This window comes from Lactuca virosa, chromosome 5 (genome assembly GCF_052849685.1).
Source record: "Lactuca virosa cultivar CGN04683 chromosome 5, Lactuca_virosa_CGN04683_v6, whole genome shotgun sequence".
NCBI classification, from domain to species: Eukaryota; Viridiplantae; Streptophyta; class Magnoliopsida; order Asterales; family Asteraceae; genus Lactuca; species Lactuca virosa.
In genome coordinates, this window is record NC_136430.1 from 409,346,550 (window position 1) to 409,361,161 (window position 14,612).

Here is a 14,612-nt window from a genome sequence, read left to right on the forward strand (position 1 = left end):
AATTTATGGGCGGGGAATTTGGATTACTGTTTTTTTAAATGATTAAAAAATATCATAAAATTAAAAAAGAAATGCATAAGGGCATAATAGTCTTTCTACATCAATCAGATGCAACAAAATCAAACTACAGGGATGATCCGAGTTAAAAAAATAAGTTTAAGACCAAATACATAAATTGCCCTAAACAATAGGGACCATGCGTCTAATTTACTCTAAAATAAATTAAAAAGTCAAAACTAGTAACTTGATTATTATTTGAGTTTAATTTTATAAAAAAAATTGTATTATGTTAATATGTAGAAGTTGTCTTTTTGAGAAAGTAATTTTATATAGTATTATTATGTTTCTTAAAATAAGAACACAAAATGTAAAATAAGAACACAAAATATAGTATAGAGATGAAAAAATAAAGAAAGATATTGAAACTTTAATAAAAGTGAGAGGGGAAGAACTACAAATTCATATTAGAACTAGTTTTGATTGACGCCACGTTTGTATTCGTTCATTTAGAATCTCTTTCGTTGCCCTTTGTAGAAAGCTTTAGGAATATTTTCGTCCAAATAACACAACCTTTTCTTCTAACCACACACGTAATTTCCATAAAAAGAAACGAAAGCCACGTGGCCAGGTACCCCTCCATGTACTACCATCACTCTCACACCCTCGGCCACTCACTGTAACCACCATAACCACCATAACCGCCACCTATTCATTTCTCCTCCTCTCGTTTTCTTCGCTATTACAAATTAAACACCACCATTCCCCTCCACCAACCCCGGTGGAGACGCTCTGCACTGCATTTTTCCATTTTTATTTCATTTCCCTTGAACATTATGACCAACCATAACAACAACCACAACCCTAACAACAATAAAATCATCCACCACCGCCTCCTCCCCTCACCCACCACAACCACCACCACCACCACCACCACCCGTTCTAACTCCACCATCCAAGCCTGCGCCGCCTGCCGTTACCAACGCCGGAAATGTGCCCCTGACTGCATTCTCGCTCCTTACTTCCCTCATGATCGGCAACGTCAATTCCAAAACGCTCATAAACTCTTCGGTGTAAGCAACATCACGAAGATTATTCGTCACCTGGATCAACCACAGAAAGACGAAGCCATGCGCACGGTTATCTACCAATCCGACGTTCGTGCTCAAGACCCTGTGGGTGGATGCTACCGAATCATCCGGGAACTCCATCGTCAAATCGAGATCTCACGAACCGAGCTTGAAATCGTTCTTCAACAGCTCGCATATTTTCGGACACTTGCTGTGCAGAATCACACACAAACCCAACCACAATTTAATCATGATCAGATCCTTATTGATGAGGTCGATTGCGATATTCATCTCGTTAACAATCCAGACGTCGACGCACAGTTGTGCGATGAGTCTCATTCTTCCGTCGATCGTCTTCATCGTCGAAATAGTTTAGATCTTGACCTAGGCAACATACCTCTACAACAACATGAACAAAAAGATCACGATCAATTTGGTTCAGGGAAACAGGATACTACTGGTTGGGGAGATGATAATGTGGTGGTGCCGGTCCAATCATGGGCCGCCGTAGATGATTCGCCACCGTCGTCTGGCAATTGCTTCGATGTCAAGCCTCAACCGTTTCAGACCTTACATGCTTCAGTATGTGATGATTTCAAATCGCTTCTGCTCAATGATATACCACATGAAGAAAAATTCCAATTCAAAGAGACAAACGAACCAAGGTTTGAATGAATTCCTTTCAATGCTTAATTTATATTAATAAATTAAATTGTCAAAAAGATTCTATCTTTTATTCACCATTTTAAGTTGCAACAACTCTGACATCTTTGTAACAAACTATCATTTTTTAAACTATTTATATAAATTAAACCGTTTTGATGCAATACATTTATTAATTTGTTTTTCATTTTTATCAGATTTACACAAAAGGACATAAATTAATGGTTAATTGTTGCATAGATTGGTAAAAACAATGAAGATATATTACACTTTTTGTATTTCCCTCTTATTAAAAGTAGATATGGTGCTCTCTTCCTAGCTTGAAGAATTTGTTACATTTTTTTGTTTCCTTTCAGTGATGAGAGTTTATTCAACGAAGAAAATCACAAAGCTTTAATTAAAGAAGAGAATGTTTCTTATCAATACCACAATGAAGATCATGAGGTTACACTCAAAGATTGTAAAGCTACTCATATTGAGGGAGAATAAATTTAGATAAAAGTATGACCATTTGAGAACCAATTCTTTAATTCTTGTACCCGTGCGATGCAACGGCGACAATTACAAAGGGATGAATAGTTTTTTCAATGATTAGTTTCTCTTTGGTGGTTGCTTTAAATAATTTCTTTCCGGAAGCATGTTATGTTAAAATATGCAATGTGTTGACAAATACCACTTACCATTAATCGACATGTACAAATTATTATAACAGGCAACCATGAAGTGTTTCTTTTTGGTAATTAATTCGTTTTGAGAAAAATCATAAGTATTGTTATGATTGTTATGTAAAGGAAATGTTATAAATTTGCTAATATGGGTAAAAATGAAAGTGTGTAGCTATATTGGATAAAAAATGGAAGATATTTGTTACTAAAAAAATATGAATTTCATATTAGTTTGTTGGACAATTATGACGGTCAGTTTTGTGTTTATTGGAATTTCGTTTAAGATAATATGATACTAATAGTCATGATATGCGGAGACGGTTATAATTTCCATTTGGATTATTTTTTCTTTGGGCAATTAGTTTTTCTTTCAAAGAATGCAATAAGATTTGTTTACTTTCGTAAATACCATGTAATATAATATGTTTATATATATATATATATATACTCTTGAAGGAATATAAGTTTAGGTACCCAATATTTAATATTATGTCGTTTTAACAAGCAAATAACCATCACAAGCTTTTTGACTTTGCCTCTCCGTCGCCGTGCGTCTGGTCGTCCTCTTTCCTCTATTAAAAATCGATTTTCTCCTTTCCACACCTTTATGACAATTTCCTGAAAACCCAATCTTGGGGGGTGTTTTGTAAAGTCCCAAAAATAAGACCTAAAAATTTCTTTTTTAATTTAATAAAACGATAATTCAAAACATTGTCATACAACCAAGATAGACCAAAGTATTGATGAGTTTTGAGCATAACTACAACATATGAGATCATGCAACCCTAATTGCTTTGAATCTAAGTTTTTCACTAGTTGAACATGCAAATTGAATACCAAAGGAAAACCCTAAGAAACAAGCATATATAATTTCGAAAATGACACAATAAAAGGGTTTTGATGTTTACCTTACTTGTTATGTAGTAATAACAAGAAACCTTGTAGATCCTTGACTCTTGAAAGCTTAGTCACTACTAGAAAAACAGCCTTTTACGACGCGCAATCAATGACACGCGCTGATAGAGAACACGCATTTGTGCGTGCCCTAAAAATTGATGTAAGTTTTCCAAAATATGAAGCATAGAGGGCACGCATTTTTGCGTGCCCTAAAATTAGTGTCTAATAAAAAAAACACGGAGGACACCTTAAATAAAATGTGTGTCTTCTAACCATGTCACTTTATAAATTTTAATGAAACGCGCGCTTCATCCAAGGGGGAAATGAAATCCAAAAATTAAAAAGTCCGCTTTGTTTCCACCGGCTGAAAACCCTAGCTCATCCCCGCCGTAAATAGACGACGCGCAAAAGCGCGTCGTCTCTCGTTATGACAAGGCCTTCCTTGACATGCATTTGCGCGTCGTCTGAGCGTTTTACGACACACATTGCGCGTCGTAAAAGGCTATTTTTCTAGTAGTTAGTGTCTCAAATGTTGCATCTCTAATGGCTCACAAACACTCTTTGCAAGAGGATGAGAGGAGAGAGGAGGGAATACTCTTAGAAATCGGCTCCACTAGGGTTCTTAGGCATATGACCGAAAATCTAAGGGGTTAGATCCCTTTTATGCATGAGGTAGCTTAGTCCCAAAGCTAGGGTTTGCAGGTGGAAACCCTAATTCCCTGCTTAAGGCCTAAGCAGCCCATGGACTCCTCATTAGAAGGCCTTGGACGAAAATCTTAGAGGGCCACCCTATAATTTTCGTCCACTCCTATCTAAGGAATTCAAGAGGCAAGTTTCATAACTATCAATTATTTGCAAAACAGCCCCTATACTTTTAATTAATTCCTTTAATCCCAAAAATTAATTCCAAATTAATTTTTGATTAAATATTAATTAAACAACATGATTTCCAATTAATATATTATTTTCATAACATATTAATAAATCATTTATATGAATTTATTATTTCAAACAATAAATTCAACTTCTCTCCAAAAGTCATCTTGTCAAGTTGCAAGAGTGAAGGCAACCCAAAAGGACCATGCTACAATAAAATCAAGTACATACCAATTATAGTTATGGGCTTAGACACCTAATCCAACAAGTATGTCACTACATCATATCATATCAGAGTAAATCACAAAATACAGAATAAGGTGGTGTGTGTTTTACAATCATCCTTGGCTCTTCCCTTTCGAACCAGAAGTACCTGAAAGAGAAACTGAAAACCGTAAGCACAAAGCTTAATGAGTTCCCCAAAATACCCCATACCATACATAATAAACACATATTGGGTCCTCGCCCGGCATCGAGTCCCACTCGGCCTCGGGCCTCGCCCGACATCATGCCCCACTCAGTTTACAAATCTGTCAATCACCAGGGCCCGCCTAACATCAGACCCCGCTCGATACACATATAAGCATATAAACACATAATCATACTAACACATGCGATAATCACAAAGATAATAGCAGACAATAGATTCATCGGGCCTCACCCGGCATCGAGCCCCGCTTGATATACATACAAGTGCATACACATGCAAGAGTCACACAGACATATAGGATCCTAACATAATTGTAATACCCTCCTCTGGAACATATCACATTATTGTCTGCTTTGGGCTCCTGGTGCGAAAGCTTCCCAGGGGGTCACCCATCCCTGGATTGTTCTCGCCCAGCCACACTTAACTACAGAGTTCTTATGGGACATGTTGCCCTCACGGCTTTAAAACGCGTTGTGACAGAGAAGCTATCCACACCCTTTTTTAAGGAATGATTAGTTCTCCTTCCCAACCGATGTGGGATTAAGTAAGTACAGCTAACCTGCCCGCCTTCATCCCCCATTATAGGTTTCAACATCCCCGTCAAACACATCGACTCATGCTTGGCTCTGATACCATTTCTCAATTTGTGAGCGTCATCCTTGCGCAGGGGTCATGCTAATCTTCTCTGTATCGTTCCAATTTTATCGGATGAAGGCTGGAAGGTTAGTTGCACCCGATCCACATCGGCTGGGAAGGAGAACGAAACATTTTCTTATAAGGGGTGTGGATACCTTCCCTGACACAACGCGTTTTAAAGCCTTGAGGGCAGCAGATCCCATAAGAACTCTGCAGTTAAGTGTGCCCGGGCGAGAACAATCCAGGGATGAGTGACCCCCTGGGAAGTTTTCGTGTCGGGAACTTAAAGCGGACAATATTGTGATACGTGCCAGAGAGGGATGGTACAAATGGTATTAGGGTTAGGGCATGGGTCGAGTGTTCGACGAGGACGTCCAACCCTATAATGGGGGTGAAGGTGGGTTGCACCTAATCCCATATCGACTTAGAAGGAGAACAAAAATCTTCCTTATAAGGGGTGTTGATACCTTCTTTATCACAACGCGTTTTAAAGCCACGAGGACAATAAATCCCATAAGAACTCTGCAATTAAGCGTGCTCGGGCGAGAGCAATCCAGGGATGGGTGACCCCTGGGAAGTTTTCGCGTGGGAGCCCAAAGAGGACAATATTGTGATACGTGCCAGAGGGGGATGTTACAATAATAAACCATGGGACAGAATTGGTATCTTCAACCCGCTAAACACAACGAGGAAACTCACCTCAGACTGCTGAATCTCACAGATAAATCTCTGGTTGTTGGTCTGACAATCCTTGCGTTATCATCATAAAATAACATCCCATTAATAATTGGATCCTGTCTCACACTAAGAGTCTAAACTAGGGTAAAAGACCATTTTACCCTTTACCTAACTTGGCCTAAGACCAAAGCCCAAGCCAGCTACTAAAAAAGGCGTGATTCCAAAAATGGTCACCCAAGGCCCAAATATAGTCAATTCCTCCAGATTGGGCCCAAAACCCATCATAGGCCTTCAACCAAAGTAATCGAAAGTAATGACATCAACCCAAAATAGAAATCTGATGGCCCAACAAGTCCATAATCCCTTAATGTCCAAATATGGGCCCAAAACCGAGAAGCCCAAATCTGAAGCCCACATGCTGAGTATGCGGGGCATACTAAACTCGTACGCTTAGCATACATGTTCTGGGGCTAGTACGCACATCGTACCAGCTTGTACGCCCAACGTACTCCCCAGTTGGCCACTCCACGTCAATAAGCACTTAATCCATTCAATACTTCATACACTCAGATCTTATCTTAAAAGATGATTTATCACGTAAAGTTGGCAACTTTATATGCACACATGGCTTAATGGGGCTCTAGAGCTCAAAAGAGCTTAACAAAGGGTCTTAACACATGCATGAGTCCATATACACCATAAAGTTTGCATTTTTATGCATAAGGCACCCCTAAAATGTCCAGATCTAAAGGGTTAAGCTTATGAAATTAGCTCACAAGGACCAACCAAAAGGGACCAAAATAGCCATAAACAAGCCAAAAAGTAGATCTATACAAGGAGTTGACAAGTTATGGACTTTATACCTCAAAAGTCACGAAATGATGAAGCTAAATCTGGATCTCTAAGCTCTTCTCCTAAGAATGAGTCTTCAATCTTATTCTACCACTTCAAGATCCACAAAAACACACCAAAATGCTTCATAGGAGCTCAAAAGCACCAAAACAAAGGCTAATGGTGAGGTTAGGCTTTTCAAGATATGGAGGCTGGGTAAACATGACCAAATGAGGCTATCATAAGGTTTATATAGGGTGTAAACCCTAAAATTTAGGTTTTCATTAAAACTCACGTACGCCATGCGTACTCGACGTATGCCCAAGGTACGTGGATGAGCTCCGCGATCATGCATCAAGCTAGTACACTAAGCGTACCACCTAGTACGCCTCGCGTACTAGCTTAAGGACCAATTTTGCAAACTTTTAGAATAGAGAGGTTAAATACATAACTTACCAAATTCAAGTGTTACAATTCTCCCCCACTTGAATCAGACTTCGTCCTCGAAGTTCGCTGCTCCAAATAACTCTGAAAAGTTCTCCCTCATTTCATCTTCCAGCTCCCAAGTCCATTCAGAACCCTTGCGATGCTACCACTGGACTTTCACCAACCCAACAACCTTGTTCCTCAAGGTTTTCGTCTTTCGGTCAAGAATCGTCACCAGTCTCTCAACATAATTCAGGCGGTCATCAACTTGAATATCCTCCAATGGAACCACTACGAAATCATCCACTAAACACTTCCGCAGCTGAGAGACATGGAACGTGTGATGGATATAATTGAGCTCATATGGAAGATCCAAGCGATATGCAACCCGGCCCACCCGGGCCAAAACCCTGAAAGGACCGATATACCTGGGGCCCAGCTTGCCCCTCTTCTTGAATCATATGAAACCTTTCCAAGGTGACACCTTCAGGAGAACCATATACCCCACCTAGAACTCTAGATCTGAGCGGCGTCTGTCGGCATAACTCTTATGCCGACTTTGATCTGACTGGAACCTACTCTGAACCTACTGTATCAACTCAGTAGTCTTGAGTACCACCTAGGTACTCCCCATAACCCGCTGACCGACCTCACCCTAACAAATCGGGGTCCTGCATTTCCTCCCGTAGAGCATCTCAAAAGGAGGTCGATCGATGCTGACGTGATAGTTGTTGTTATACGAAAATTCCGCTAACGGAAGATACATGTCCGAAATCCCACTGAAGTCCAAAACACACACCTAAAGCATATCCTCTAAGTTCTGAATAGTCCGCTCGCTCTGACCATCGGTCTGCGGATGGAATCCTGTGCTGAAATGGAGACGAGTACCCAACTCATCATGGAATCTCTTCCAAAACCTGGAAGTAAACCGGACATCTCTGTTTGAAACCACCGAAACCGACACCCCATGTCGTGACACAACCTCCCTGATATAAACCTCAGTCAATTTCTCCGCAGAAATATTCTGTGACAACTGTCAATGTTGGATCCACCAGAAGTTAAACAAGCCAACAAAAATCAAGTAAAGTCAACAAGTCAACGACTAGGACCCAAACCCTTGTGATTTCAGTTGGTACCTAGACCGAAATCACCATGTGAACTCAGTTGGTGTATGGACCGAAATCACTAGGTGATCTCGGTGGGTGCATGGTTCGAAATCACTAGGTGATCTCAGTGGTGCTAGGCCGAAGTCACATGTGATATAGGCTTGGAGATCTTCACAATCATCTCTTTATCCAACCACAACCACACTCAAGGTGAGTTCATACCCCCACATTTTTTAGTTTTTCATGTTTTAAGGGAGGGGGGGTACAAGTAAAGTTTGGTTTATCCCACAAATACTTGCATGTTTCATCTCTATGTTAAATATAAAATATTATTTGCATGAAATATGGTTATCACTAGTTTGTAGACAATTATTCATGATATATTAGTTTTGAGATGCAAAACTAACAAAAACAAAACATTAACTATGTTATATAATCATAAGAAAAGTTATGATTACAAAACTACAAGGATTTCTAGACTTTTTACCAACATATAGTTTTTCTAACAAAAAGGGTTATATTCTAGTTATTTCACCATTTTGTGGGATACAACCCAAAAATATGATGTTTTGACCATACATGTTGAAACTTGACAAAAACACCGTTAAAAACGGGGCAAAAGCTCAAAATGGACATTTTCATACCAAATTTCTCATACTTGTGTTAGATGTAAGTTTTTATGACATAATCTTTTAAAACATCTAGACAAGATAACTACTATGTATTTATATAAATAGTCTTAACAAACAAACATACTAAACTATAATTGGTATAGTTTGGGAGTCACAAACACTACACTATGATTACGAAAGAAACATATAATTATTTAAAGGTATAATTATTTTTACACTATGTAACCACTATGGAAGAGTAATGCATTTATTTACAAGTAAAAGGGGTTTTCAGTACACGTAAGCTGGTTAATACAATTTTGTGAGACATTTGGCTTCACCGTACCTACCAGAGTACACACTAAGTCCTGAATTATAACCAGAGTCTCTTGTAGGGAGAGCGTGACACTTGTGTATAGATCTATACGGGATTGACAACCCCTCACCTGAGCTGTTAGCTACAGTTAGACCGGCCAGTCTAGGGTGAAAAATGTCATAACATTCTGACGCCTACGTCGTAGCAGGCCAACTAGTCATTAGCATGGTTATGATAACTCTCATGGGGTATTAACAATACATTTGGTTTACGAGGTTAACATACATTCAAATAGTTTTATGAAAAGATGAAACTACATAATACTATTTCCCAGTATGGCATTTCTTACATTTTTTGCCTTTGGATTCAAGACTTACAACTCATTTTTAAGGAAAATATTGGATTTTCTGAAAGTATACACTATCATTTTTACACGAAAAAGTTATAAATCATTCTCTTACAAAACGCTTATGAACTCACCAACTTAATTGTTAACACTTTTCAAAATCACTTGTATTCTAAGGAAATCAGTAAACAGGTAATCAAAGAGTTTTTAGAGGGTGGGGCGTCGTCGTGTCATGTTATTTATTTTTGCTATACGTATTTGATATCAATCGAACAATGCTTTGAGTTAAATGTAAACTTATTAAATATTCAATATGATGGTTGTAATGCTTTAATCACTACCATTCATTTGTTATGATATTGTACATGAAAGTCATCCACCCCCAGGCGTTTCCGCCGTTCTGGTTCGGGGGTGTGACATACTCTCCTGAATCGGGATGAAATGTGCGCTCTTGGTCAACCGATCCATGATGACCCAAATCGAATCCACTCCGCGCGCAGTCTGAGGCAACTTTGCGATGAAATCCATGGTGATCTCCTCCCATTTCCATACGGGAATCTCCAACAGTTGCATCTTTCCGTGAGGTCGCTGATGCTTGGCCTTGGCTTTCCTGCAAGTCAAGCACCTCTCCACATACCTTGCCACATCCTTCTTCATGCAGGGCCACCAATAATCAGGATGAAGATCTCTATACATCTTCGTCGCCCAGGGATGAATAAAGAACCTCGACTTGTGCGCCTCCTCCATAAAAACCTAACACACACCACCCGAATACGGAACCCAAACCCTTCGATGAAGAGCCAACAACCCACGTCTATCATAATCAAAGGAAGTCACCTTACCCACGATACGCTCACTCTTTTGGTGCTCGTCCTTCATAGCATCGATCTGAGCCTCACGAATCCGCTATAATAGCGGACTAATCACGGTCATCCTCAAACATATATCCCTAATGGAGCTGCGATTGCCTTGCGGATAAGAGCATCGACCACCACATTGGCCTTCCCCGGATGGTAAAGGATCTCACAATCATAATCCTTCACCACATCCAACCACGAACGCTGCCTCATATTCAGATTTGGCTGGTCCATCAAATACCCCAGGCTCTTGCAATCCGTCTAAATAGTATAGCGGACCCCATATAGGTAATGTCGCCAAATATTGAGGGCAAAAACCATAGCCCCCAACTCCAAATCATGCGTCGGATAGTTCGCCTCATGAGGCTTCAGCTGCATCGAAGCGTAAGCAATCACACGACCCATCTGCATCAACACTGCTCCCAAACCCGTGATCGATGCATCACAATAAACCACAAAATTATCAACACCCTACGGAAGGGTCAAGATCTGCGCCTCGCATAATCTCTACCTCAAGGTCTCAAAATTTGCCTGCTGCTCAGGCCCCCAACAAAATGTGACCGTCTTCTTAGTCAACCGAGTCAAAGGAACAACTATTTTGAAGAAATCTTGGATGAATCTCCAATAATAACCTGTTAAACCAAGGAAAATTCTAATATCAGATGAAGACCTTGGAACCTCCCACCGCATCACGACCTCAACTTTGGCCGGATTAACCAGAATACCATTGTGGTTGACAAGGTGCCCCAGAAACTGCACGTCGCGTAACCAGAACTCACACTTAGAGAACTTTGCGAAAAGTCTCTCCCTCCTCAAAGTCTCCAGCACCTCCCTCAAGTGCTCCTCGTGCTGCTCATGGGTCTTGGAATTGACCAAGATATCATCAATGAATACAATCACAGACCAATCCAACATCGGCCTGCACACGCGGTTCATGAGATCCATGAACACGGCTGGAGCATTGGTGAGCCCAAAAGGCATCACCACGAACTCGTAATGACCATAACGATTCTAGAAAGCCATCTTCTGCATATCCTCATCTCTAACCCTCATTTGATGATAACCCAAACGCAAATCAATCTTGGAAAACCAAGATGCACCATGAAGCTGGTCAAACAGATCATCAATCCTCGGGAGTGGATAACGGTTCTTCACCGTTACCTTATACAACTCCCGGTAGTCTATGCACATACGATGAGACTCATCCTTCTTCTTCACAAATAAGATCGGTGCTCCCCATGGAAAACTGATCGGTCGAATGAATCCCTTATCTAACAGCTCCTACAGCTGTGTATAAAACTCTTGCATATCGGGAGGAGCCAACCGATATGGTGCCTTGGCTATCGGAGCCGCACCTGGAATCAGATCAATCCTGAACTCAACCTGCCTCTCCAGAGGCACCCCAGGCAAATCCTCTGGAAATACATCAGGATAATCCCGCATAATCGGCACATCATCCACAGTCGCCTTTCCCTTATCCCAGGTATCCATAACATAGGCGACAAATCTGGAACAACCCTGTTGAATATAGCGTCTGACCCTCGTTGTTGAACACAAGATCGGCCCACGCTGAGCTCTCTCCCCCTGAACCACTAACTCTACCACACTTGGGGTTCGAATTTGAACTAACTGTTGCAAACAATCGATCACCGCCCCATTGGGGCTCAACCAATCCATACCCACAATAATCTTGTTCCCACGCAAAGGAATGGGAACAAAATCAATCGGATACTGCTTACTAAACATCTGAAGAAGATAACCCTGATGAACCCTCGCTACCCGGACAGATCGATCATCTGCAGTATCGACATCTAGAGGACAATCCAGCTCCCCCGGAGCTCCATCGAACCTCTTGCTAAGCGCAAGCGATACATAGGATCGGGTATCCCCCGAATCCAACAATACCAAAACAAAATTACCATTCACGAGGAACGATCCTAAAATAAGACACATAAATATAAGCAAGAAATTCAATATCAATAAAGAGATAAGGAGAAGATACATACCCGTCACCACATCAGGTGTCACGCGAGCCTCCTCGGTCGTCAACTAAAAAAGCCCTACTCTTCAACACAGGTGCATCCGCCTTGCCCTGGCGGCCGTCAGTGATCCAAAGAGTCGCAGGAGCGGGTGCTGACACCGGCCCTGCTGCAACCAAACTCGGACATGGGTCCTTCTTGTGGCCCCCTCTAATTGCAATGAAAGCAAATCAGATCAAATCCTGGGTTGGTGGTGGTAGCCGTACAATCCCTGCTATAATGACTCATCTGACCGCACTTGAAGCAGCCCGAACCACCCACCCTGCATGGTCCCTCGTGCATCTTTCCGCACTTCCCACAGTGGCTTCGGCCCCTGTTGGCCCCTCGATCTCGAATCCTGAACCTTGGGCCTCTTGCCGATCCTCTCCATCTCGATATCAATCTCTCTCTCGGGCTCTTGCTACCATATCCTCCAGTGTCTTGCAACTGGATCGGCTAACAAACTACCAAATATCGCTCCTCAACATCTCGTGATACCTCGCTTTCTTCATTTCCTCGTCAGCCACATACTATGGAACCAAAAGCACCCTATCACGAAATATCACGGTGATCTCAGCTACCGTCTCAGTAGTCTGGAGGAGATCCTGAAACTCCTGCGCCAACTGCTACACCTCAGTCACTGGTGCAAACTCAGCCCTGAACATAGACATAAAATCATCCCATGAAATGGACTCAATTTCCTCTCCTCCTAAGGCATGTCCTACCACCTCCCACCAGTCACGAGCTCTGTCTTTTAGAAGACAGGAAGTAAGTATGAGATTTGCCCCATAGGGACAACTGCTGGTGCGGAATGCGTTAGCAACATTTGCTAACCATCGCCTACTCACTATTAGGTCCTTCTGCCCGTGGTAATCCAGAGCCCCACATGCTCGGAATACCCTGAAGGTTAACGAACGCGACCCTATCAAGGCCAACATCTCAGAATAAAAAGAGCCCAAACGCTCCTCCAGCTGCTCCACAATACCCTCCTTGATCGTACCAAAGATCACAAGAGTATGCTCGAGAATGCAACACGTAATCTCAAATGAAATGAACTCCCTCGCCTGATCATCCAACTGCCCGACTCCAAAACCTGAATCCGAGCTCTCACCAACAGCAGAACTACCAACCGGTCTGCCTCGAAGAGTCACCATACTGAAAAGAGACCGTATAAACCGTCAGAATACACATCATAATATATATACATATATATATATATATATATATATATATATATATATATATATATATCGAGGGATCTCATGCTCTTATAAGCTTTCAGGTTTCATCGCACCTTTCCTTGACTCGATTACGGATCCTCTACTTCCAATAGTAGGAGTCCATACTACCTTCCACATCTATACATACTTTCCTCAAGGATTGCCTTGAATTTGCCAAGACACTCTATAACCATACGATTATCCCTCATCAAGATAAGGCTCCCAACACTAAATCTCTTCCTAGGTTTTCCTAGGGCAAACTCAATACCACTCTCTGCCATCAGCTGCAGAAGGGAATCCCGCTAACTTCCTCTAACTATCTCATGAATACAATTACATATCACCAAAACCATATAATTCTTCGAATGAAAGGTCTCACACTACAACGGTTGGACTCAGACAAGAGCTCCGCAATATAGTTAAAACCTAACATTCTAAAATTATTTAGTTTCCGCAATATGCAACTTAACATATTCACTTACTAGCTAGTTGATGTTAGTGAGAACTCCTAAAAAGCACAAAGAAAACAGCATTTGAGCATCAAGTAATCATAATCAAGCATATCATAATCAGTCCATCCTATCACTGACTGATCAGTACTAGCATGCAGGTCTATAAGCTCATACGATAGGCATACAAATGATTCTATCATGAAAATATTGAGCAGATTCTTAGCCTTAACTACCATGCGATTCACATATTCACAAATCAAATCATATCAAATAACACGTATGGGTATCATGGGAAAACTTACTTGAGCTCGGTCGATTGCATGCACCACACTCTTTCTTGTATTAGAAAAACATTTTTCTTTAAAAACATTTCCTTTTTGAAAATTTTTACAAAATCCTCAGTTTGAGTTCAGACACACCCGAGAGTATGTCTGAATCCCTCACACTAAGGCTCTGATACCAACTTGTAACGTCCCAAAAATAAGACCCACAAATTTTATTTTTAATTTAATAAAAC

General features: G+C 41.0%; 1 protein-coding gene and 1 non-coding gene across 2 annotated transcripts; one reads left to right on the forward strand and one right to left on the reverse strand.

Moving 5' to 3' along the window:
- Positions 1 to 766: 766 nt before the first annotated feature.
- On the forward strand, positions 767 to 2,360 carry LOC145116831 (uncharacterized). The gene is made up of 2 exons (XM_079053147.1): positions 767 to 1,732; positions 2,087 to 2,360. The coding sequence occupies exons 1-2, from the start codon at positions 834 to 836 to the stop codon at positions 2,217 to 2,219; spliced, it is 1,032 nt and encodes a 343-aa protein (XP_078909273.1). The 5' UTR covers positions 767 to 833; the 3' UTR covers positions 2,220 to 2,360.
- A 2,859-nt stretch (positions 2,361 to 5,219) lies between these two features.
- LOC145118255 (U6 spliceosomal RNA) lies at positions 5,220 to 5,324 on the reverse strand. Its single transcript, XR_013713215.1, has one exon. It is a non-coding gene; the product is annotated as a U6 spliceosomal RNA (small nuclear RNA).
- Between the last annotated feature and the right edge of the window lie 9,288 nt (positions 5,325 to 14,612).

What these genes read in the sequence shown, in the direction of transcription:
- LOC145116831 (XM_079053147.1), top strand. Translation starts at nt 834, where the DNA reads ATGACCAACCATAACAACAACCACAACCCTAACAACAATAAAATCATC. An exon ending in AAAGAGACAAACGAACCAAG is followed by an intron (nt 1,733 to 2,086) that starts GTTTGAATGAAT and finishes GTTTCCTTTCAG; the next exon opens with TGATGAGAGTTTATTCAACG.